This window comes from Lithobates pipiens, unplaced genomic scaffold (assembly GCF_037356315.1).
Source record: "Lithobates pipiens isolate NorthernLeopardFrog02 unplaced genomic scaffold, aLitPip1_a1.2 Scaffold_3, whole genome shotgun sequence".
NCBI classification, from domain to species: domain Eukaryota; kingdom Metazoa; phylum Chordata; class Amphibia; order Anura; family Ranidae; genus Lithobates; species Lithobates pipiens.
The window spans coordinates 225,782,883-225,809,488 of NW_027507790.1; the positions used below are offsets into that span (position 1 = coordinate 225,782,883).

Here is a 26,606-nt window from a genome sequence, read left to right on the forward strand (position 1 = left end):
TAACAAGATCATTCAGCCAAATTAATTTGGATTTCCTGCACAAACAATCGGTCTACATGCAGAGCTCTTGGGCGTGGAAACATTGATACTTAGGCAGGATTTCCCCAGCATAATTCTACTTAGCAGGGCAAAAACTGCACAACATCAGAGTGTCACTGAAGCAAGGAGGAACATGAGAGCCCAGCCAGCTTGGAGTCTCGAGGTTTAGGCGGTAATTCCACCCAGCTCTGAAAATGTATCATGATGAATGACCACCAAAAACAAAATGCAAGCTGCTTTTCATAAACCTATTCTAGAAAGAAATGAATGCATACAGCTAAATTAGTCTGTGGCCGGGGCTCTGTAGTAGTGGTGTCCTACAATAGAGGCAATAGGGTTGAAATCCAAGACCCCATCCAGACATTTGTCATCAAACATATGTACCGATGACCATAACATGACAAAATGATGGGAATCTAACTGGACTGATAGGCAGTCAAGACCAACTAAAGGAGCTCACAGGCTGGCAATACCACTCGTATTTTCGAGTCTTGGATTTTTTTTTTAATTTTTTTTGCCTGCAACAGGAAGTGCTGTTACCTGCAGAATCTCATGTAAGAAACTTTGCAATAGATCCACAAAAAAGTATTTGCTTAAAAAATAAAAAAATAAAACTGTATACAGTGAGGCACAATACCAAACATGCTGAAAAAAGAACAACCGCAAGTGCAAAGCTTGCTCAGGAATGGCAGCAAGCAGGTGTGAGTGCATCTTAACACACAGAGAGGCAAAGACTTTTGGAGGACGGCCTGGTGTCAAGAAGGGCAACAAAGAACCCTCTTCTCTCCAGGAAAAACATCAGGGACAGACTGATATTCTGCAAAAGATACTGGGATTTGATTTCTGAGGACTGGGGTAAAGTCACTTTCTCTGATGAATCCCCTCTCAGAAAGTCTGGGGCATCTGGAAAAAACCTTGTCCAGAGAAGAAAAGGTGAGCGCTACCAGCAGTCCTGTGTCATGCCAACAGTAAAGCATCCTGAGACCGTTCATGTGTGGGGTTTCGTCTCAGCCAAGGGAGTGGGCTCACTCACAATTTTGACTAACAACACAGCCATGAATAAATAATGGTACAAAAACATCCTCCGAGAGCAACTTATCACAACCATCCAAGAACAGTTTTGTGACCAGCAATAGCCTTTTCAAGCATGATGGAACACCTTGCTATAAGACAAAAGTGATAAGTGGCTTGGGGAACAAAACATAAAAATGTTGGGTCCATGGCCAGGAAACTCCCCAGACCTTAATCCCATTGAGAACTTGTGGTCAATCCTCAAAGGCGGGTGAACAAAAAAAAAAAACACAAATTCTGACAAACTTCAAGCATTGATTATGCAAAAATGCACTGCAATCAGTCACGATGTTGCCCAAAAGTTGACCGATAGCATGCCAGGGCGAATTGCAGAGGTCTTGAAAAAGAAGGGTCAATGGTCCAAATATTGACTCTTCGCATAAACTTATAAACGTAATTGTCAATAAAAGCTTTTGACACTTATGAAATGCTTGTAATTAAACGTAAGTATACCATAGTAACATCTGACAAAAAAGATCTAAAAACACTCAAGCAGTAGACTTTGTGAAAATGTATATTTATGTCATTCTCAAAACTTTCGGCCAGGGCTGTACTTCTGTATATTCAGTGGTGGGGTGCAAATGCTGCTGCACTGCTCCTGAATTCAAAGCAGTGTTGTCACCACCATGCAGGCTGTGCCCGCTTGCACTACAATGTGATGAGAAGATGTTGCAGGGGGTGTGGCTATCAGTGTTGTCACTGCTGAATCACATGTCTGTATCCCTCCAGTTAGTGTCTGGCCACAACTAGTCCTGCTTACTGCTTTACAGGCCGATTGCTGAAACACCTCCAACTGTGAGCTGCCATGTCTGGGATGGGGACCATGAGATAAATGAAGATTTGACTCAGAGAAGAAAAGGAAGTTTTGAGACTGGTGCATCATATAGTGACTGGATTACACTGTCAAACATGGGCCTTTAGATGCACTTTAGTCATCAAAATATCTGAAAAATACATCATATTGCTCACAGCAACCACCATACTGCCCGTGCACCCATGCTTGAAGCCCTTGACAATGTATGTTGCCAATTCTGCAAACAGTGCATGAAAATACCAAAAAAGCAAAGGGCTTTAAATGTTGCATGTGTAAAATTAAACTTGTCTTACTGCAGGAGCTACGGTATATCAGAAAGTGAACTGCATGACAGTTACAGCCCAATCCCTGCAATTTCCTAGAAAGGCCTCGGTGGTCTCCTCTATGTGTTTTATACTGATCTAAAAGTCAACATGTGTTACGATTTTCACAGCCACTGCCAATATCCATCTGTCACATCCTGCCAAAATGCGGTTTACCGCTGTCTACCTGCCATATTCAATTTCAGAGAAAAAAAAAAAAATGGTATAGAACTATGTGGCTCAGGTTGCAGGCTTTAGACATTGTTGTGACCAGAGAAACAGAGCTAAGTAGGAACCCCGCAGCTAGAGAAATGCAGGAGTCGGAGCATAGCAATGCTTGCTGGAGCAGCTGGCTAAATTTGTATATTTTAATGCAGCTTTGCTTATTAGAATGCGGTTCATCAGGAAGTTCTGCGCATTTAAAGATTATTCAATTTGAGTTTAATGGGTTTGTGCTGCCAGCTAGAACTACTTCAAGTTTTTATAATTTTCAAGCAGGTCTGAAGATTGCGCTCACTTCTGGATTGTATTTAAGGTAATGCGCTTTTCGACTTAGAAGATCACGGGCCATATGGTTCTACTTAGATATTGGGAAAGAACGCATTTAATATAGAAAATGGGCAGACACAGCTCAGTTTACTGCACTAAATGAAGGACAAACAGAGGTTTCGGATCAGGAAGCACAGCTGGGAGATTTCAATGAAATTTAAAAGAGCGGGCTGCAAGAAGTTCCGGGAAATCTCTGCCAAGAAAATTATGTAGGCTGCCATTGCTGACCTCCTTCTGAAAATGCTGTTTGCCTGGGTTACATGTTTAACCACTGAATTGAATGGCTTGTCATCTACATACTTATTCTGGGCCAGCAATGGCAGCAAAGGTGCTTCTCTCCCTTTAAAGCTGAACTTCAGTTGTTAATGGTTATAAAAAAAAAAAAAATCAGATGCGTTTTGAAAAGCAACTAGTATATTGTGAAAATTATATGGACACTTGCCTTTAAACGCACATGAACTTTAATGACATCACTGTGCTATTCCGTAGCGTTCAATATTGAGTTGGCCCACCCTTTGCAGCCATAACAGGCTCAACTCTTCTGGGAAGGCCGTCCACAAGGTTTAGGAGTGTGTCTATGGGGATGTTTGACCATTCTTCCAGAAGCACATTTGTGAGGTCAGGCACTGATTATCATCATCATCATACGGGATTTATATAGCACCGTCAGTTTACGCAGTGCTTTACAACTTGAGGGTAGACAGTACAAATACAATACACCTTAATACAGTAGGAATCAGAGGGCCCTGCTCCTTAGAGCTTACAGTCTAAGAGGGAAGGTCAAGAGATACAAGAGGTAATAACTGTGGGGGATGTGCAGATGGTGAAAATAAATGCAGAGTTGTTAGGTGGGGCCAGATAGGCTTCTCGGAAGAGATGAGTTTTCAGGGATCGTCTGAAAGTGGACAGAGTAGGATATAGTCGGACAGATTGGGGTAGAGCATTCCAGAGGATGGGAGAGGCTCGGTAGAAGTCCTGGAGGAGAGCATGGGATGTGATGAGGGAACTAGAGAGCAGGAGGTCTTGGGAGGAACGAAGAGGACAATTAGGTTGGTATACTAGGCTAGTGATGTAGCTGGGGGCAGAGCTTTGGATGGCTTTGTAACTTAGTGTTAGTATTTGAGAGGGGTAGCAGACGTCCAGAGTTTTTCTGTAAGATGGATGAGCCTGACAGCAGCATTCATGATGGACTGAAGGGGGGTAGCCTATTTAAGGTTAAGCCAATGAGGAGGGAGTTGCAGTAGTCAAGGCGAGAGATGACCAGGGAGTGGATTAGAAGATTTGTGGTGACATTTGTTAGGATGGGAAGACCTGGCTCGCAGTCTTCGCTCTAATTCATTCCAAAGGTGTTCTATCTGATTGAGGCCAGGACTCTATGCAGGCCAGTCAAATTCCTCCACCCCAAACTTGCTCATCCATTGGCTTTGTGGACCTTGCTTTGTGCACTGGTTCAAATGATTTGGTGGAGTGGGATTATGGTGTGAAGTTGTTTTTCAGGGGGTTGAGCTTGTCCTCTTAGTTCCAGTGAAGGGAACTCTTAAGGCGTCAGCATACCAAGACATCTTGGACAATTTAATGCTCCCAACTTTGTGGGAACAGCTTGGGGATGGCCCGTTCCTGTTCCAACATGAGTGCACAAAGCAAGGTCTATAAAGACATAAATGAGCGCGTTTGGGGTGGAGGAACTTGACTGGCCTGCACAGAGTCCTGACCTCAACCCGATAGAACACCTTTGGGATGAAATAGACATCCACACCAGTGCCTGACCTCACAAATGCGCTTCTGGAAGAATGTTCAAATATTCCCAGACACACTCCTAAACCTTGTTGACAGGCTATAGTTGACAGTTATAGCTGCAAAGGGTGGGCCAACTCATTATTGAACCCTATGGGCTAAGACTGGGATGCCATTAATGTTCATGTGCGTGTAAAGGCAGGGGTCCCAATACTATGGACAGTATAATCTATGTAGTATAAGTACCAAATTCTGACTTGACATCAGCCTTTTGCTATTCCCTTTACAACATAGCTCACAAATTTTATAAATTTGCAGTCATTATCATATGCTTGTTCACTGAGACCTGCTGTTCTCCATTTTCAGTGCCTGAAGCATGAGACTGCTAGACATGCCGAGAATAAAAAAAACACTGGGAACTGCACTCCTGTCGCCAGGCTGGAAGATATAGGTTCATGAAGACTGGTATTTGATAATTAGTACTGAAGTAATTTACCCAACATAAGTAATGAATAGGCCTGTTCAGAAAGAGGAGCATGAGGTTTGTCCTTCCTATGGCCATATGTCTGCTTTAGAAGAAAAATGCCTACTGCTCATTTATAAACCACAGAGATGTGCTGTACAAAAATGCTTACTGCCCCATTGGGTTCTGGACTCCGAAGTCCAAGGTCCAAGTCATGTGACAAACCTATTCTCTAAAAGAGGTGTTTCTTCTGCGTTAAGCAGAGAAAGCTCCATAGAACACTGCAGGCTCCACACAATGGCCTACATTTTACTAATGATCTGTAAAATGCAGACTGTGGTGTGGACAAAAATTATAGTAGATAATAAATGTAAGCACTAACAGAGAGTAGGGCCTCATTTACACAGGCATACTTAAAGAGGAAGTAAACCCTGATGGGTTTTACTGTCTCTTTTGCTCCCCATAAGGCCTGCAAATGAAAAGCATAATGGGCTCGTATGCACTTACCTGCAAACGAAGCCCGTGCTGCCCCCTGAGCAGGCTGCGTCCATCTTCACCCCTCTTCCTTCCGGGGCCACGGACTCCGGCTCTGTGATTAGCTGGAGGCGCATGAGCCGTCAGTCACAGCACGCGCTGGGGAAAGAAACAGAATGGTGGCCCGTTTCTTCACAGCGCATGCGCCAATGATGACATTGGTGCGCTACAAGTGAAATATCTCCTAAACAGCGCACGTTTAGGAGATATTTCCACTACCTATAGGCAAGCCTTATTCTAGGCTTACCTATAGGTAAAAGTCAACAAAAAGGGTTTACAACCACTTTAAGTGTACACTCAGCGAGGGCCATGTTTGCCTGAACGAGGATGCACCACATTTGGTTGTTGGATGCCAAGACGGACGGTCATGCGTTTGATGTACTCCTTGGTCAATATAAGGAGCTGCCTTTACTTGTCAGAATCATTACCCAGTGTTCCCCTGGGTCATTTTGTTTGCCCACCATTGCTGGGGTTGGGAGGGTTTGGTCTCCTATCAACATCTCACTGCTATTCGGGCTCACTGTGAAACACTTGAATTAAGGCAATCATATTCGGAGTTTCTTGAGAGTAAAGTAACTATCGGCTACACCTGTCCTGTCTGATTGTTTTCAATTACAAGCACCATGGAATGTGTATTCAATACACTTCTTTGAATACAATTGTCCTGTGCTTTATACCTACCCCTGAAGAAGAGACGTAGGTTCTCCGAAACGCTTAGGGTGCTTAAGCATCAGAGATTATTGTACTGTCTATGTACTATTGATCAGTTTGTCTATGCATTCCCTGTTATATTTTTATGACACTAATATTTAATAAACGTTTTTACATTCTATACATTTTATACTCGGTGTACGTGCCTAAAAAGTCCACCACTAGGGGTTCTCCAATCTTTGGAACGAGGTTGCACAGGTGTTCTTTGAATCTCCATGCACGCAGTCTCATTCATGAAAGCTGCTGATCCCAATTTGCCATTTATATGGGTGCAGGTCACCAAACGCACATAGTCAGCATTACGGGACCCAAACCCGCATTGCTGTCGAATTGGGAGCAGATAAAATGAAGAGACGTTTCAGTTTAGCAAAATGTTACACTGCCCTTTGGATGTAAGAAAATGTTCTCATATATAATGTATACATGCAATGTGTTGTAAGATAACAAACTGTGATTGCCCGGATGTCCGTCTTTGACTGTGTTCCTTGAATAAATAAAATAATTGTAAAAACAAAAAAATTGGGAGCAGAGGGTGTTTCTGTGCAGTCTCTGTGTCCAAACTGACATGAATAGGACTGCGTGCATGGGGATGCACAAACCACCTGAGCAAATCTGTGTGGGAAAACACAGCCCTCGTATGGTTGCACGCTTAACTATGCACATGTGAACAATGCCTAATGCCTAATGCCTTATCATCCTGTTTTGGGAATGATGCCTCTAACATCATATTTTGGAGAATTATGCTGTTGGAAAGTGGTTAAAAGATTCAACATTTGCTGTAAATGAATGCAGTATATGGGCCAGCGATGGTATAAAACAAATGATTCTAAAAGGCATCATTCTAAAAATAACTTCAAATCCTTGTTTTATATGATTGCTGTGTACTGTGTACTGTATTAATTACCAGCACTTTTGCTCTGGTAAAGAACAAGCTATCAGCCCCTGAAACATACTGAACTGTGCCCTGTTCCCAAGATAAATAAACTTTTACTGAGCCTATTACAAACCTGTGGCACTCTTCTTTTATAAGCTGTTTTGACGGCATCAGGGACCCCTTGGAATAGCGAGACCCCTGGGGAATGACAGAGAGCTGCCTTCAAGGATTATATGTCAAGCAAGTGGGTTCAGATCTCCACCAAGACATCTTTTGAAATATTCTAAATGAGCAGACAAAATAGTCTTATTGGTCTTTGTCTGCCATCAATATTCTGAATTTTTATCGTCTATATCCATCAAACATCTGCCTTTAGTACTAGTTAATCTTTACTGTGCATGCAAACCTGCCTCTATAGTCAATTCTCACTGATAAAATGGAATTCAGGTCTAATACATAAAAATACGGCCATATAAGCAGAAACACATGTACAGATAACAGTGCTAGACTACAATGTGGTTTGAAAGGTTTCATATATAATATCTCTAACCAACTGGAGGATTTAAAGCTAGAGATTACATCTCCCAGCATTGTAATTGTATTATCTGGCAAGGTTTGCATCTCCTCCACAGTCTGTATGAGCCCGGTCCAGAAAAGAAACATAATATAAAATACAATAACATACACTGCTACTTATCAAATTATTCCCTCTATTACACCATGTAGCCACTGAATTCACATGGGCTTAAGCCTAGGTTCACACTAGTACTGCTGCATAATCATGCATTCTTCAGTGCCAAGTTGGACTGTTGTCAACTCCAACACTTCCAAAGACACTTCTGGTATACAATGGGGAAAATAGTTATTTGACCCCCTGCAGATTTTGATAGTTTGCCCACCTACAATGAAATTAAGGGTCTATAATTTTTTATCATAGGTGTATATTAAATGATAGAGACAGAATATCAACCAAAAATCCAGAAAAACACACAATACAAATGTTCTAAATTGAGTTGCAGTTTAGTGAGTAAAATAAGTATTTGATCCCTTACCAACCAACAATAATTCTGGCGACAGTATGTGCTCATGTGGTACACAGATTTGTCCTGTCAATTTAAGAAGGTGCTCCTAAAAACAACTTATGTGTATAAAAGACACCTGACCACAGAATATCTTTCTTCCATTCAAACCTCACCCATCATCAGGGCAAGACCAAAGAGCTGTCAAAGGACATCCGGGACAAGATTTTGAACCTGCACAAGGCTGGAATGAGCTGCAAGGCCATCAGCAAGAAGCAAATGGAAGACATACAAAATAACCATCGATCGGACTCGGTCTGGAGCTCCATGCAAGATTTCACTTCATGGGGTAAGGATGATAATGAAAAAAGTGAGGGATCAGCCCAGAACTACACAGGAGGAGTTTGTGAAAGATCTCAAGGCAGTTGGGACCACAGTCACCAAACAAACTATCGATAACACAATACACTGCCATGGATTGAAATACTGCAGCGCCCGCAAGGTCCCCCTTCTCAAGAAGGAACATGTACGGGCCCATCTGAAGTTTGCCAATGAACATCTAAATGATTCAGAGAACGATTGGGAGAAAATGCTGCGGTCCAATGAGACCAAAATTGAGCTCTTTGGCATTAACTCAACTAACCATGTTTGGAGGAAGAAAAATATGAACTATGACCCCAAGAACACTATCCCTACAGTCAAGAGTTGGAAACATGATGCTTTGGGCTGTTTCTCTGCTAAAAGTATATTTCGACATTTAGGGGCCAGTGGACCGGGCCATGTATTGTAAAATCTTGGATGAGAACTTTCTTCCCTCAACCTGAACACTGAAGATAGGTTGTAAGTGGGTGGGCCTTCCAGCATGACAATGACCCCAAAAAACTCACCGACCTGCAACTCAATTTATAACATTTGTATCATGTGTTTTTTTTGGATTTTTGGTTGATATTATGTCTTTATCATTTGAAATACACCTATGATAAAAATGATAGACCATTCATTTCTTTGTAAGTGGGCAAACTTACAAAATCTGCAGGGGATTAAATTATTCCCCACTGTATAGGATTAGCATGCTTACTGACAGTCATCACTGTGCTTATTGTTGTTAACATATTGAACCTTATTGAGTATCATCCACAATGGGCATGCATATAAGGTGCTATACGAAGGTTTTTTTACGGTCTTCCTTGTGCAAATTTGCCAGAGTTGTTAAATAACTGCTCTATCTAAAAACTGATCTTTTTTGTGAATGCTGAAGATCAAAACTACCGATCATTCTTATAACTATAGGAGCAGTACGGATGTGATCTCCTTGCTTGACCTTGAGTTCCTGGTTCTTCACATCTGTTGTGGCCATTATAAGGGGTGTCTACTGTTCTTGTTAGGCTTTTAATTTATTTTATACTGAGGAAAATGAGGCAAGAAGGGCTGAATTTCCCAACCTCCCAGTTTAAAAGAAAGAGGGGAGAATTACAGCAGGAACGTCTCACTTTTGGGTAGACTGACCCTTTGGGGACCAAAAATAGGATGCCCACCTAGGATTTCTCACAATAGAGATTCTCCACTGGGCTGTCATGACAAAAGAATAAAAAAACTGCCAAAACCAAGGAAGACAGTATAAAGAAACATAGTTCAGTTAAAGAGGAAGTAAACCCTGATGGGTTTTACTTTTTCTTTTTCCCCTGCAAAGTAAAAGCATAATGGGCTAGTATGCATCACGTAACACTCACCTGCAAACAAAGCCCGGTTGTCCCGTATCCATCTTTGCCCCTCTTCCTTCTGGGGGCCCTGGACACCGGCTCTGTGACTGGCCATAGCCACGGCATGTGCACAGGAGCTGTCAGTTATGGCACTTGCTAGTGAAGAAACGGCAGAGAGGGCTGTTTCTTCACATCGCATGCGCCGATGACGTCCGCGCAAATGTATATGGTAAATATCTCCTGAACTGTGCAGGTTTAGGAGAAATTTACAGTACCCACAGGTAAGCCTTATTATAGGCTTACCTGTAAGAACAAGTGGTGTAACTAGGTTTACAACTACTTTAAGACTAAGGACGTTTACGGATGAAACACATCAACTTGTTGTACTAAGGTTGCGTTACTGTAGATTAGCTAATAAAGTAAAGATTTTTTTAAGAGCAATAAACAAAGTTGCGGATCATCTATCTTGGTTACCCTGATGGAGCTGTGTGACTGTGGATCGTGCACCTGTTTGCTAAAATGGACCTTCGCTCATCGGAATCCCCCCCCTCCGGCGCCACGATTGGCACCTTTCAGGGGGGAGGGGGGTGCAGTTACCTGGATAATCCAGGTAACTGCACCCACTTCCGGGATAGCTGTCTGCGGAAAGGGGCGTAGATTACGCCCCTTTCCGCAAGTGCCCACCCCTTTGCGTAAGTGCCCCGCTGCCTGCTGGGAAACACACAGATCCCAGAGGCAGCGGGGGAGCCTCCTTATTGCGCAGCGCGATTCGCGCATGCGCAGTAGGGAACCGGGAAATGAAGCCGAAAGGCTCCATTTCCTGATTCCCATACCCAAGATGGCGGCGGCAGGACCCGACAGGCGACCTAGAGATCGGCTTCGGGTGCCGACATCGCGGGCGCGCTGGACAGGTAAGTGTCACTATTTTAAAAGTCAGCAGCTGCAGTATTTGTAGCTGCTGGCTTTAAAAAAAAAAAAAAAAACGCGGAGTCCCGGTGGACTTCCGCTTTAATTTACTGGGTTGCAGTACTACATGTTTTACAAACAGTTTAAAGAAACATTCTTCACTGCCAGCTTAAGCCTTTTTTTTTCCTTCTAAACCTTGGTACTGGTCTACTACCTAGTAAACTTACATAAACTTCTGTTGGTGTCCTGTCAACCAATGTCATCGGTTGCTAAGGACAGGTCGTGAGCTCACCAAACTTTCTGGGGCTGCTGCTCTAATGCTTTCTGGGACCCTGGGTTGGCACACTTCTGTGTGTTTAGTACAGGCCACAGTGCATATGTTATAAGCAATAAATAGGTTTATATAACCTTGCAACTGCGCAGATGTGAGAAGTTAACGAGTAATGTGTGAACAAACAAAATATTGATTACTTACAACAAATACATTTCAGAGCTGTTCGTTATGGAGCTAATCATAGCTTGAAAATGTTGAATCATAAATTAACTGCGCTCTCACTTTCAAAAATGAACTAAAAAACTCAAAGTCCAGTGAAGTCCGGTCAAATTGAACTAAATACAGTGTCCTTTTCAAAAAATGTCAACTGTATCCAGGGTGGGATCAACATGACGCGTCACTTCCACCATCTTGGAACGCAGGTTTAAGCGCAAACCGACATTACTGGGTTGTTTTGAATGTCATGATTTATCTTACTCATTACGTTTTTTAAATTAACCTGGATTTACGGCTTCTCTTACCTCCCCTTTTGAACATGTTCTGGCATGAGAGTTTAAAGGCACAGGAGTGCCACTACTGACGGCTTGTCCTGAGATGCTACTTTTTTGAAAGCGGATTAATGCAAGTGGAATCAGATACCCAATGCAGTTTTTTGCTGCCTGTAATGGGGTCAAAAAGTTCTGGTGAGTGGGCTGTGTGCTTGTATGTTGGTGAAGAGAGACACTAATGGCCACTGTTGGTGTGGAATTAGCCTAGTGTTGGTGGATACATTTGGAATTTTTTGAAAAGGACACAGAAATAGGATTTTTATAACAGCTTACCTGTAAAAATCCTTTTCTTTAAAGTACATCATGGGACACAGGGCCATAGTAGTTACTATGTGGGTTATAGGCCACCTTCAGGTGATGGACACTGGCACACCCTAAGACAGGAAGTCCACTCCCTATATAGCCCCTTCCACTACTGGGACTACCTCAGTTTGTGTAGCAAAGCAATACATGTATATACCAGAAACAAGGGAGGGACCTCTGTGTCCCGTGATGCATTTCAAAAGAAAAGGAAGCTGTTATAAAAATCCTATTTTCTTATTGTACATCATGGGACACAGAGCCATAGTAGTTACTATGTGGGATGTCCCATAGCAATGCCAACTGAAGGGAGGGAGACACAACAAAAGTAGGGCACCAAGAGACCAGAAGACTTATACTGCTGCCTGCAGCACACTGCGCCCAAAGACGATATCTTCATGACCTTTTACATCTACTTGATAGAATCTGGTAAATGTATGGACTGAAGACCAAGTTGCAGCCTTGCAGATTTGAGCCATGGAGGCTTGGTGATGCACTGCCCAGGAAGTACTAACAGCCCTGGTGGAGTGCGCTTTAACCACTTCAATACAGGGCACTTATACACCTTCCTGTCCAAAGCAATTTTCAGCTTTCAGCGCTGTCGCACTTTGAATGACAATTAAGCGGTCATGCTACACTGTACCCAAACTACATTTTTATAATTTTGTTCCCACAAAAATAGTTTTCTTTTGGTGGTATTTGAACGCCTCTGGGATTTTTATTTTCCGCTTTACAAAACTTTGTAAATAAGTAAGTTTTCTCCTTTACTGATGGGCACTGATAAGGCGGCACTGATGGGCACCGAAGAGTTGGCACCAATGAAGTGGTACTGATGAGGTGGCATTGATGGGCACTGATAGGTGGCACAAATAAGCACTGATAGGTGGCACGGATGGGCATGGACAGAGGGCACGGATTGGCATTGATAGGCGGCACGGATGGACACTGATAGGCGGTATTGTAGTGTAAAGTATTGTACTGATGGGATGCCAATCAGTGCCAAACGATAATGCATGCCAATCAGTGAGGCCCATTGTGGGCTCTCATCCCTGGTGGTCTAGGGTGGCATACCTGGTGCTGGGCATCGTTGGTGGTCTGGTAGCGTCCCTGGTGGTCCAGTGTGGGCATCCTCGGGGGGCTGAGCGGATAATCGATCAGCACAGACCCCCCTGTCAGAGGAGCAGCTGATCGGCTCTCCTCTACTCACGTCTGACAGACGCGAGTGAGGAAAAGCCGATCACCGGCTCTTCCTATTTACACTGTGATCAGCTGTTATTGGACATGGCTGATCACGTGGTAAAGAGTCTCCGTTGGAGACTCTTTACCGAGAACATAATTGTGGTGTGTCGGACTGACACACCGCAACAACGATTGGCGCGATGCACACCCCGGGGAGAGCGCAGCGGCTTAATATCCTGAGGATGTCATATGACGCCCAGTCAGGATATTGAAACCACTTTGCTGCCGTCATTCTGCTATATGGCAGGCGGCAAGTGTTTAATATGAAAATGAGGAACTTTTCTCTTTAAACCATAAGCTTGAACAATCACTTGACAAATCCATTTAGAAATAGTAGATTTCGATACTGCCTGTCCTCTCTTGGGACCTTCAGGCAACACAAACAAAACATCATTTTTTTTCCGAATCTGAGCAGTCACCTTCCAGTAGACCTTGACTGCTCTCACCACATCAAGAGAATGTAATGACTTTTCTTCCAAAGAAGAGGGTTTAAATGAAAACCTGATACCACCTTAGGTAGAAAATTAGGAGGAGGACACAATAGAAGCTTATCATTGTGCATAAATAAATATGGCTCTTTACAAGAAAGAGCAGCCAACTCTGATACCCTTCTTGCAGAAGATATGGCTACCAGAAAAACTAGCTTCCTTGTCAAAAGCACCAAGGGAATATGTTGTATCGGCTCAAAAGGCTTTCTGTAATGCCAACAGGACTAGATTCAAGTCCCAAGGGTTCAGGGAGCCCTAACCAGAGGATTAAGCCGCGTTACCCCCTGAATAAAGCTACGAACCAATGAGAGCAAAGTAAGTGGTCCATGAAAAAATACAGATAAAGCCGAAACCTGGCCTTTGATAGCACTCAAAGCCAGCTTAATTTCTAATCCCATTTGTAGAAAGTCAAGGATTCTACCTATGACATATTTCCTGGGGTGTCAACCCCTGGAGTCACACCAGGAGACATATGCCTTCCAGACTCTAATATAGGACTCTGGAGGCCAGCTTCTTTGCATTAACCAGAGTAGACACCACTGAAGCTGACAGCCCACGCTTCTTCAGAATGTGAGTCTCAATAGCCAAACCGTTAAATTTAGCATTTGTAAGGTAGGATGGAATACCGGACCCTGCAAGAGAAGGTCTGGCCATGGCGGTAGGGTCCATGGGTCCCCTACTGCCATCTTTACGATCTCTGTATACCAAGATCTCCTGGGCCACAAGAATCACCGCCTTCCCTTCCTGCTTGATCCTGCGAAGAAGTTGCGGAAGCAGCAGAACAGGAGGGAATGCATAAATTAGTGAAAACTGATTCCACGGGAACACCAAGGCATCTGTTCCGCATGCCAGCAGATCCTTTGTCCTTGACTCAAAATTGGTCAATCTTTTTGTTGAACCTGGACACAAACAGATCCACATCCGGAATTCCCCATTTTTGGCATATTGTCAGAAAAATTTCAGGGGGAAGAGACCATTCTCCCCGGAGCAAGTGCTGGCGACTCAAGTAGTCCGCCTGCTAATTCTCTATTCCTGGAATGAAGACAGCTGATAAGCAAGGTATGTTGTTTCTGCCCAAGTTAGGATATGATTCACCTCTCTCAGGGCCGCACGACTTCTCGTGCCCCCTTGGTGATTGAAATAAGACACGGCTGTGGCATTGTTGGATTGGATTCTGACAAGACAATTCCGTAATCTGAGCGTCCAGGCCTTCAGGGTCAGGTGTGCTGCCCGAATCTCTAGAATACTGATGGGCAAGGTCATTTCTGATTTGGACCATTTCCCTTGGACAGAGGATTCTTCCAGGACTGCTCCCCAGTCCAGAAGGCTGGCATCTGTTGTTGAAAGAAAACCTCAAATCGCGCAACCTGAATGAATTGATCAAACGAGTGCTCACATGAATCTCCGGAATACAAATTTCCGTGCCCAAACCACTCTCACCCAAAACTCCAAAAAATCAATAATCAGTTAATCAGTGCTAAAAAATACTGATAATAAAAATAGTGATAATAACAAAAATATTCCTGTTATAAAGATTCCCAGGATAGTCAATGGTGCCTCTTTGTGTGAAGAGGCACCATTGACTATCCTGGGAATCTTGATGTTGCACTAGTAGTTTTTTCTGCCCTGCATGCTGGACAGAGGAAGAGGTGGCGTGCATATAGCCGGTGGAGGAAGTGAAGTGCTGTGTGTGGTCTGCAGCTGAAACACGGAGAGTAGGTGATTGCGGCACACTGAGAGAGCGGAGGATTCAAGCTGAGTTGGAGGTGAACATCGCTCTGTGTGGAGGCTTTGGTTTGTGCACCATCTTTAGAAGAGGCTTCCTTCTGGGATGATGACCATGCAGACCAATTTGATGCAGTGTGTGGCGTATGGTTTGAGCACTGACAAGCTGACCCCCCCCCCCCCACCCCTATAACCCCTGCAGCAATGCTAGCAGCACTTATACGTCTATTTCCCAAAGACAACCTCTGGATATGACGCGGAGCGTGTGCACTCAACTTCTTTGGACGACCATGGCGAGGCCTGTACTGAGTGGAACCTGTCCTGGTAAACCACTGTATGGTCTTTGCCACCGTCCTGCAGCTCAGCTTCAGGGTCTTGGCAATCTTCTTATAGCCTAGGCCATCTTTGTGTAGGGCAACAAGTCATTTTTTTCAGATCCACAGAGATTTCTTTGCCATGAGGTGCCATATTGAACTTCCTGTGACCAGTATGAGAGAGTGAGAGCGATAACACCAAATTTAACACACCTGCTCCCCTTTCACACCTGAGACCTTGTAACAAACGAGTCACATGACACTGGGGAGGGAAAATGGGTAATTGGGCCCAATTTGGACATTTTCACTTAGGGGTGTACCCACTTTTGTTGCCAGCGGTTTAGGCATTAATGGCTATGTGTTGAGTTATTTTGAGGGGACAGCAAATTTACACTATTATACAAGTTGTACACTCACTACTTTACATTGTAACAAAGTGTAATTTCTTCAGTGTTGTCAAATGAAAAGATGGAATAAAAGATTTACAAAAATGTGAGGGGTGTACTCACTTTTGTGAGAAACTGCACATACTGCAAATAAATACTCACGGGTGATAATGTAATCCTGGGTAAGAGTCCCAGCTTGACGTGCTTTCCTTTGTGTCTTAACCACGCACAATTTTGCTCCCCTGGTAAAAACAAAAAACAATAAAACAAATGTTAAAAAAATGTGAGAAAATGCAAAAAATTTATAAAACCGATTTTGAGTAACTCATTTTTGCTTCTGCACAAATAATGCAAGTAACTGTGATAAACTATTTACTGTAAGGTCCCTGAAGAGGACACACAGCCAAACAAGAAAGTTTAAGGCAGGCCATAGATGGTGTGATTTTCTTTCTTGCAACCACGGGTTGCAGGTAAGAAAATCGCACATATCCCTCATCGACAAAGTGTTGATTATTATTATTATTATTATACAGGACTTATATAGAGCCAACAGTTTTAAAACCGTACAGTTCCAACACTCTTTATTACAGGAGGAATCAGAGGGCCCTTCTCATTAGAGCTTACAATCTAGATGGTGGAATCCCTCCCACGAAGCTACTATGTGGGGTGCCGTTCCTGCCGAGAGAATACAGCGATTATTGCTAATGGCTATAACTTCCTCTGAATTACAAAACACCTCCCCCAATGTTATAGAAAGGACGAGAGGGAGAGCTGTTGTGTACTCCTAACAAATTACCTGTCCTAAGGTGATAACATTGAATTTATATAGGTACTATACAGTGACTGAGCGTTGTTGCCTAGGATAGGAAGTAAAGGCACTTCTAAAAAGAGTGATTAATATATCAAGATAAATGTGTGCTAATTTTGTAGTCTTGGTGCCTGTCCATTCGTACATTCAAAGATCCTTTACATGCAGCCTAGCATAAGACTGTGCAAGGAGCAAAGAGACAGAGTAGTGACGTGGAGAGAGGGGCATAAGCAGGGGGCGCTAGAGTTATCTGACACTCCTGGAAGTGTCGATTTCAAGATATGTAAAATGGTGGCTCTAGCAGAGAAAATATACTGGAAAGAAGGATACAGTCAAAAAGTAGATTAGGCCATCACCCCAAATACAATAGAAAGAAGAAGAAACAACCCCCTAATTTCGATAAATAAAATTTGTACTTGAGATTTTACAAATATTCTCTTTTAATCTATACTAAACTAGGGATTTATATTTATCTATGGGCCTAGTCTCGCTAGGGAGTCATTTCTTCTTCTTCCCATAGCAGAGAAAATAAACCGCAAATAAAAAATAAATAAACGACTAGTGAGTTGGCTTTTTTTTCCCTGAACTTCCTGAAAAAGCATAATTTTTTTTACCACGTAAGATATGTAAGATATTCCCCAATGTACTCAATCGCCGATGTTTGAGATGGTGACAGGGTCTCTTTTAGCAAAGTAATGCTCTCTGTCACTGCCAAAGTAATGTTTTTGTGTATTTGAGGAAGAGAGCTCTTTAAAGCCACTTAATCATACTTGTTTTATTACGTGTTTAACGTGCATATAACATCTTTATGCTCCACAGTGAACCATGTAATCATTTAAATTACTATCTGGTCTTCTCCATTCTTACATTGTAATATTAGATACTTTATTGTGCAATAAAAACTAGTTTAACCCACAATAATTACAACATATAAGCAACATAAAGCTGTACAATGTTGGAATATTCACAGAAGCCAAGCCATTTCTCATCAGTAGGAAAGGGTCGTTAGAAGCCGAGGTATTACTGAGGTTGCTGGCGGACACATAAATGACTGCATTTCCAACCAGAAAATTAAGTTACCTAGGCAGTGGAGCTTAAAGGAAATAGCTATTGAGTTTGATGGGTCAGATACTAAATACTCCTGTATGTTTGTTTAGATTAATTTGTTCCTGACATTTTTTTTTTCATTTTTTTTGTATAAATGTGGAGCTCCAGCCAAATAACTAGATGAAAAAAATGTACATACATTTTGATTGAGATAGTAAAAGGTAGTATTATGCAGACATTCAGGTCTCCATCCAAACATGGCATAGTCCATAAGATCAAATACACATTACAAGAAGATGACAATGGAAAAAATAGAAAGCAAGCAATGAAGCCCCAAAAAGGTCCAAGGTCTTCACCCTTCTCCATGCACGTGATGGATTGACCAAACTACTGAACGTGCACTATATGAAAAAAAAATCTGCAAACAGGAAAGAAAAAAAAAAAAAAAAAGATAGAATAGGATCCTCTTTATAAAAAAAAAAAAAAAAAAAAAAAAAAAGAAGCTCTCAAGTAACAGTAGTAGGGAATCCACCATCAGGATAGTTATGAATAACAATAAGGGTCTCCTACTACCTTGCTACATGCTCAATCTAATGTCCCAAGATGGAATTCCCCATTTTATGATGAGGAGAGAGAGGTCTGTAAAAGCTCCCATAAAAAGATCTAAGTGTCCCGTAACTAGGCATATTGATCTGAAGTATAGGTAGTCTACCTATCAGGCTTTCCATCCTCATAAAGTGGCATAATTTTAGTATCCGGTCCTTAATATGAGAAGTGATAGCCTAGCCCTGATAATCTAGCGCAATGATGGTGAACCTTTAGACCCCAGTTGTTTTAGAACTACATTTCCCATGATGCTCAACTACACTGCAGAGTGTATGAGCATCGTGGGAAATACAGTTACAAAACATCTAGGGCACCAAGGTTTGCCATCACTGACCTAGCATACATTCTTTGGTGACCTGCAGCCTTTGACCTCATGGGGTCTACACCCTACTGGCAATTGAGTATCCATTTGGGAGGAGTGGACAGCTATCTTCCCCCACTTGTATACCCCCCCCCCCCTTAAATAATGCACATTGAGCTTTGTTGATGGATATACATTCTCTTTTTTAGACTTTAGTGCAAACTGCCCCTGAAGAGTGTTTGATACACGAAACACGTCGGACCTACGATATGCACCATTTAATCAATTCCTTTTAAAAGGTCCTATACATTAGTATGTCTCTATTCAGAAGTCTTGTGATCATGTGCATTCTAGAATGGTTTTACCATTTCATAAGGATCATTTGCCTGCATCACCTGGGGGCTTTCACCTTGTGCATAATGTATCAATCATTGTGTATGTACTATGTGACTGGTATTACATATTTGGGTCTTAATTATGTTATGTCATTTTCTACCAATAAAATTATTTTGTATAATGGTGACTGATCCCTTGGCTTCACTTACCCACCTCATTCAAAGTGCCATAAATCCTACTTTTCATGTATACATAGGGATGGAGACTCATGTCTCATTTCAATTCCCAAACCCTCCATTTTAAAGCATACAAGAATAAGAGCCAGGTAATATATACAGTGCTTTCAATTTACATGGCTCTTTACAGCATGTCTTTAGAGCGTGGGAGGGAACCGGAGTACCCAGAGGAAACCCACACAGGCACATGAAGAACATGCAAACACCATGCAGGTAGTGTTAAAGTTAGGATTTGAACAGATGACCCTAGTGCTGCTAGGTAAAAGAACTTACCACTTAGGCACTGTGCTGCCCTAGCTTGTGAACTTATAAGTCGAAAATAGTGCCAAAAAATGGCAAAATGCATGGAGCTAAATGAAAAAAAGTATCTTAGCTGTTTTACCTTGCAAAGATAAAACAGCTAAGATACTATTTTTTATGATTTTAATGATGCTAAAAGATTTTTGTGATTCACACACCTCTACCACACTAAACAACCATTAAGCTTCCCAGTTGATTAGTCGCTTACTGGAGAGAGGTGTTGATGCTCCTTCACTGTCCAATGAGCAAACCAGATGGAGAAGTGACATAAATGAAGTTCAAATTTAAGTTATAATGTGATTTTATGAAGGAACTAACTAAATTCTATATTTATTTAGAAGTAGCTTTGTTTGTCATTGGCTTAATCTATTTCTCAGTCACTCCAATGGTAACATCTCTGCATGATGGCTTCTGTGCTGCCGACATGGCCATTAAAGGGGGTTTCAACTTTCTTGACTTTTCCTTCAGAAAATGCTGCAGTGTGATTTGGTAGTACAAACTGTGTTGAGGTAATCTGACTTCTCCTTTAGCTGCACACACCTCAAATGAAATTGGGAAGCTTCTGTCTTCACTATTATGGTATAAAGATGAACTAGGATTATACAATCATTTATTTGTTCAGAGACCCGCTAGGGACTCTTTTGCCCCGTACACACGATCAGAAATTCCACCAGCAAAAGTCCCATGTGAGGTTTTGGTCGGAAATTGCGACCATGTGTATGCTCCATCGGACTTTGACTGGCAGAATTTCCGCCAACAAAAGATTGAGAGCAGGTTCTCTATTTTTCTAATGGAAAAAGTTCTGATGGGAAATTCCGATCGTCTGAACCAATTTCGATGCGCAAAATTTTTACACATGCTCGGAAACAATTCGACACATGCTTGGAAGCATTGAACTTAATTTTCTTGGCTTGTCGTAGTGTTGTATGTCACCGCGTTCTTGACAATCGAAAGTTCAGAGAACTTTTGTGTGACCGTGTATATGCAAGCCAAGCTTGAACGAAATTCCATCAGAAAAACCATCCAAGATTTTTCCAATGGGAACGCCGATCATGTGACGCGGCATTTCACTTACCAACAAACGTAAAATAATGTTTTCTTGATCTCAGGCATTTGACCACTTGGTGACTGCCCTATTGCAGCTTAATGCTAGAGGGCGGCAGCTGTGCGCCGGATCATGTATGCATGTATGTATATAAACATATATATATACACATACACAAGAACACACACACATATATATTACACATATACACACCTGATTCTGCACTTCTGCCTGCAGGGGGGAGGGCGTGTGTCCTGCAGGCGTGCCACTTCTGCTGTGATTATTTACAGCAGAAGCCGATCTGTGGGTGCCGGGCACTAAAGGAACTAAAACCCATCTCTTCCCCTACTGAAAACAGCACCCATAGTAAACACAAACACTGGCTAGGCACACACAGTTAATCCTTTGATCACCCTAAATGTTTAACCCCTTCACAACCAGTGTCATTAGTACAATGACGATGCATATTTTTAGCACTAATCACTGTATTAGTGTCATTGGTTCTCGCAAACTGTCAAAAGAGTCAGATTGTCTGTCACAATATCCCAGCCCCGCTTTAAGTTGCTGATTGCCGCCATTACTAGTATAAAAAAAAAATAATAAAAGAAAAATTCCAGTATATTTCCCATACCAAAAACATGTAGCAGAATACATATTGGCCTAAATTTATGAAGAAATTTGATATTTTTTTTTTATTTATTGGATGCTTTACAGCAGAAAGCAAAAAAATATTGTTTTTTTTCTCAAAATCGTCAGTCTTTTTGTGTGTATAGCGCAAAAAATAAAGAACGCAGTGGTGAAAAAATAAGCTATATTTGTGGAAAAAAAACAACTTTTTATTTTATTTGGGTATAGCATTGCATGACCGCACAATTGCCAGTTAAAGTAACACAGTGCCGTGTTGCAAAAAAAAAAAGGCTAGTCATGAAGGGGGGTAAATCCTATGGAGAGCAAGTGGTTAAAGTGAAAAATACTCATATGACTGCGGTAGACATCTCCTAAGCTGAATTGAATTTTGACAGCCGATTGCTATATTTTTTTCCTAACGTAGGCCTACACAGGTGCTATTCCTACAGAGCACCCCCTTCCCTACTCCACAGGCCCACATGCACCTTTTGCAAACATGTATGCACATCTCTTTTTTATTTTAAGAAAGATCCTTCAGGGTCTGGATTGTGCATGCATGGTATCTGAAGTCTGTGGTCTGCTTTAGATCTGTTTAATTTGTAGATTGAGCGGTGACCTCTGGCCACGACCCCATGAAGTGGTTCTTAGTCATGGATCACAATGAAAGTCATCAGTCACTTTCAGGTTGAGCCATTTTACAGTGGTCTAAATGACAGGGTTAGCAATAAAAAAAAAACAAATTTCTTTTATAGTTTTGGTATTTTATAGACTCATATCAATAAGTGGTAATATAAATTTTTCACAGATCTTTCAGTTAAAAAGCTTCTTGTGGATTAACAGGCATTTGCAGGCTTTTCCAGTTTAGAAAAAAACAAAAAAAAAAAAACACTATGAAAGATGAATTCTGATAGGTGGCCTCCGCTTACTGCTCAGTTTTTTTAAGGGGGGTTACAAATGATTCTTGCTATATGGACATTGAGTGCTTGCATTATTAGGACCAGATTCCTTCTAGTGTTACCTTTAGGACTAATCAAATATATCTTGGCGTAGTAGTTCAAATAAATATAATTGTATCTCAATGGATACACCATAAATGGTCTACGAACCTTTAGTGGTTGGGTGGTGGGCCATAGTTGATTTTTCGCTTCAGTTGCACTAACAGGGACTGAAATTCTCCAGGAAAGTGCTTTTCATGTTGAGCTAATCAAAATGACCACAGCTGATCACAGTTCAAGTTGGCTTTGTGTGCCATTGAGAAGGTGCTTAGCTGCACCTGATTGAGTTTACAAGTCATTTTTAGGAGGGGGGTGATCCTTTTTCCAACTCAGTGATTCAGTTTTTGAATTTTTTAACATTTTGTCTGACATGTTGGTTTTATAGCTTTTTAGTTGGATTTAATAAGTTGCGCTGAGTAAATGCTGCTGGATAAAACAAAAATGGTGTCTGTCTTCATTACAGGTTAGGCTGCAAAGCGACAAAATGTAATTAAGTTGATGGGGGAGATTCTTTTCTATAACCACTGCATTTTGATCCATGTATGGACACATTTAGTGCAAGATGAAATCAGAATATTGATGTCAGGAGTCAGTTGGCAGCTCTAGGTTAACACCTGTACATGCCTCGAAACAGGCATGTATTGTGCTTATCCTGTTAGCTACTGACTGATATGCTTAGAATTATTGTTTTGGCTTAAAGAGGAAGTAAACTTCCTTTACGGACTACCTATAGATAAGCCTAAAATAAGGCTATAGGTGGTGTAAATATCTCCTAAACGTGCCCCATTTAGTAGATATTTACATTACAGGCAGCGAGTAAAATCACTGGTTCATGCGCTCTGAAGGAACAAGCCACCTGTGCCGTTCCTTCAGAACCCTGTGCTGTGACGTCATCGCAGCTTTGGCCAGTCACAGAGCCGGAGCCCGCAAACCCGGAAGCAAGCCGATTGAAGATGGGAGTGCCTGCAGCGCTGACATTGTGTCGCTGGAACAGATTCATTTTAAATTAAGTTTCACATAATGACTTTACCAACACATTATGACTTTACCTTGAGGGGGGAGCCCAGCAGTATAAAACCGCTTTAACCACATATTAACCTTATAGTTAAACTTCACTCTTCCAGTCAACATTAATTATTTTTAATCCTCATGCTGCTAGCATTAGTAAAGCACATTATATATACTTTTATTTATTTTTTTCCTATTTCTTCAGTTATTTCCTGGTTTCTTATCTTGGCAAATGCTGTCATACATCCAAAAGGAGTCCTCAGGAGGCTAGGAGGGATTGCCAGATCGTACGATTTTTGTTTAATCAGTACGGTTGTCATTCAAAAATGCAATACAAATACGCTAAAATACATTACATCACGTCTGAATTTTTATTGTGTCGTACGAGAATTTTTGTGACTTTAGTAAACTCTTCAGGTTCGATCTGAGATTAGCATGCAAAAAAAACAAAAACAAAAAAAAAACCAGACGATCATTCGTCCGATAATCTCATTGTGTGTACCCAGCTCATGTTTCTTTTTACAAGGATGCTCAAAGGGATTTCTACTCCTGTTTTATAATATAAAATAAACAGGAGATCCAGCAAGCAGAGTAGGAATCCCTCTTTGTTGACATGACAGGTGTGCAAATCCGGGTGGATTGACCCTGTAATTAAACTATAAATCCCTTTTCAATAAAGGCCTGTGTGTTTCTTGGTAAAGATGATCTCTTCATTGTCTGTCCACACTATAAAACAATGTCATTTTCTGGACGTGAACTTATGAAAACAGAAATCCTGTAAAAAAAAAAGCCTTACCTTTGACTCTTTACTGGATCGTAATATACTTTTGCAAGTCCATTCCCAGTTCCCACCATTATCTGATTGAGCTTGGGATGCCACAGGCATCGAATAACACTCTGTAATAAAAATAAAAAAAATTTAAAAAAAAGTGACATGAGAATTAAATCATCATAAAAGTAATTAAGAACTACCCCCTGCCCTCTCCCTAGTCCCGCACTATTCTTTTTCCCATTTTCACATCTCTCCCTTTACGCTCTTTTTCTTTACTCTTTTCTTGAGGATGCTAACCAACAATGTGGTGTATTGCACACTCCTAATACAGGTTCCTAAGTACCTGGGCATGTTGCGGGACTCGGATCATCTAATTTCTAGACCTTCCTTATTTGAATCTAGTTAGGGAGAGAGTCATTCCTGTTTCTCCTCTACTGATGAAGGCCGTTAGCCCCTGTTTTCCGATGTATACTAAATGTAATACTGCTCTGTTGTAAACCTGTTCTGTTGGCATATATGACAATAAAACTTTTGTAAAAGAAAAGTAAAGTAATTAAGAACTACTAAATAGGTGAAAAGGTGAGCTGCGCTAAAAAAACAAAAACTAAATTCAACTCAAAAAACTCAAATGCCACATATATTGAAGAATCTATAACCCCAGAAAGGAAGATAGTGAAGAAAAAATACTAAAATGACGTTTAAAAATGTTGAATAAATGAAGAAAAATATGTATCAGTGAATAATGTCTTAAATAAATAAGTGGAAATATTTATTCTATCTGGATGAGCCATCACATGAGCCACACCGAACTTGTCCTTGATGTAAGCCCCCAGACTTCTTCTTTCACTTCCTGTCATCACTCAGTAGCTGGTCCCTGAACATGCTCCTCCCGCTGGTCTTGTAAGGTGGTACAGGGACCTGCACAGCCGGTATCCTCCTCTCCGCCGCAACTCCAGCAGAAACGATTTGACTTTATTTTCATGAATTTTTTCTTTTTTCTTTTTTATTGCATATTCATTACAGGTGGTTTGTGTTTTTTTTTAAATAATTTATGTTTTTCTATGCACGAGGGATATATACACTTTATGCTAATTTGAAAAATTTTGACTATTAGTACTGGTGACTTTGGTTAAGGTCCCCATTTGTGATTTGATATTGGGATAAATATTTCCACTTATTTATTTAAGACATTATTCACTGATACATATTTTTTCTTCATTTATTCAACATTTTTAAACATAATTTTAGTATTTTTTCTTCACTATCTTCCTTTCTGGGGTTATAGATTCTTCAATATATGTGGCATTTGAGTTTTTTGAGTTAAATTTTGTTTTTGTTTTTTTAGCGCAGCTCACCTTTTCACCTATTTAGTCTATTATATCGTATTACGATTGGAGTTGCTGTTTGTAGGGAATATTTTTTTATATTTTTTGAATAGCGCGGTTTACTTCTTATACCAATTAAGAACTACTGCAGACTTATTTTTTGAGACGCAAGCTCCAGTGCTGTAATCCCTATGATGGTCCTGCATTGTACGGGATGACATTAGAAAGCTATGCCAAGATGCACAGCAAAGGAAAGTAGTCTCAGGGGACCAGATGTGCACAGTGAAGGAAGCCTGTGGAAGTGAGGACTATGGAAAACATAGTTACATAGTTAGTAAGGTTGAATAAAGACACCAGTCCATCCAGTTCAACCTGAGTGAGTGTGGGTGCATGCCTACAATTGTCCCTGTACATTGTGTCTCAATAAGATGCTCATCTATTATATGATTATTTTATTTAAGGTACCCATATAGCCCCATCAATTTACACAGTGCTCCACACATACATCCCTACCCCCAAGGAGCCCACAATCCAAGGTCTCCAACTCACATTCATATACTAGGGCCAATTTTGGACAGAAGCAAATTAACCTATTAGCATGTCTTTGGAGTGTGGGGGGAAACCGGAGTACACGGAGGAAACCCATGCAGGCACAGGAAGATCATGCAAACTCCAGGCATGTAGTGTCTTGGTTGGGATTCGAACCAGCGACCCTTTTACTGCTAGGCGAGAGTGCCACCCAAACATCACCTTATTCATCATACCCCAGACAAACCAAGCAGTTACCCTTGCAGTGTGGAGGAGGACTCAACTTTAATTTCCTGTGCCATAGTCATAACGGGAACAAGAGGAAATCTTTGCAAAGCAAGGGAAATCTCCTCTTCAACAGTTTCCATTGGAACATTTATCCCCAATTCAAGATTTCTCCAATATTACAGACCTGTTGACAACTAAAATGTTGGATTTTTACCCTTCACCCTAAACTAAAACAAAAGAAGAAAAGTTTTGCCTTTAAACTTTAAATTGCTGTGTTATTCTCCAACAAAGACCAAAAGCTATAAAAGTTTCTGGAAGTAAAATAAAAATGTCCTAATTTAAAGTATATTAAAGCTGAACTGCAGTGAAATCTTTATTTTTTTGTATATATTGCGATAGGGTTATAATCTTTGTCACATTTGAATTCCCTTTACTTTCTCTGAGGTTAGAGAGA

At 41.3% G+C, this 26,606-nt stretch overlaps 1 protein-coding gene across 1 annotated transcript in view; it reads right to left on the minus strand.

Annotated features, from left to right (window-relative positions):
- Positions 1–26,606, minus strand: part of WDR70 (WD repeat domain 70) — a 436,397-nt gene that overhangs the window by 50,441 nt on the left and 359,350 nt on the right. Inside the window, exons 14-15 of the mRNA XM_077462835.1 lie at positions 24,096–24,196; positions 16,153–16,232 (exon numbers count right to left, since the gene is read on the minus strand). Coding sequence (XP_077318961.1) covers positions 16,153–16,232; positions 24,096–24,196 — 181 coding nt within the window. The remainder of the gene's footprint in view (positions 1–16,152; positions 16,233–24,095; positions 24,197–26,606) is intronic.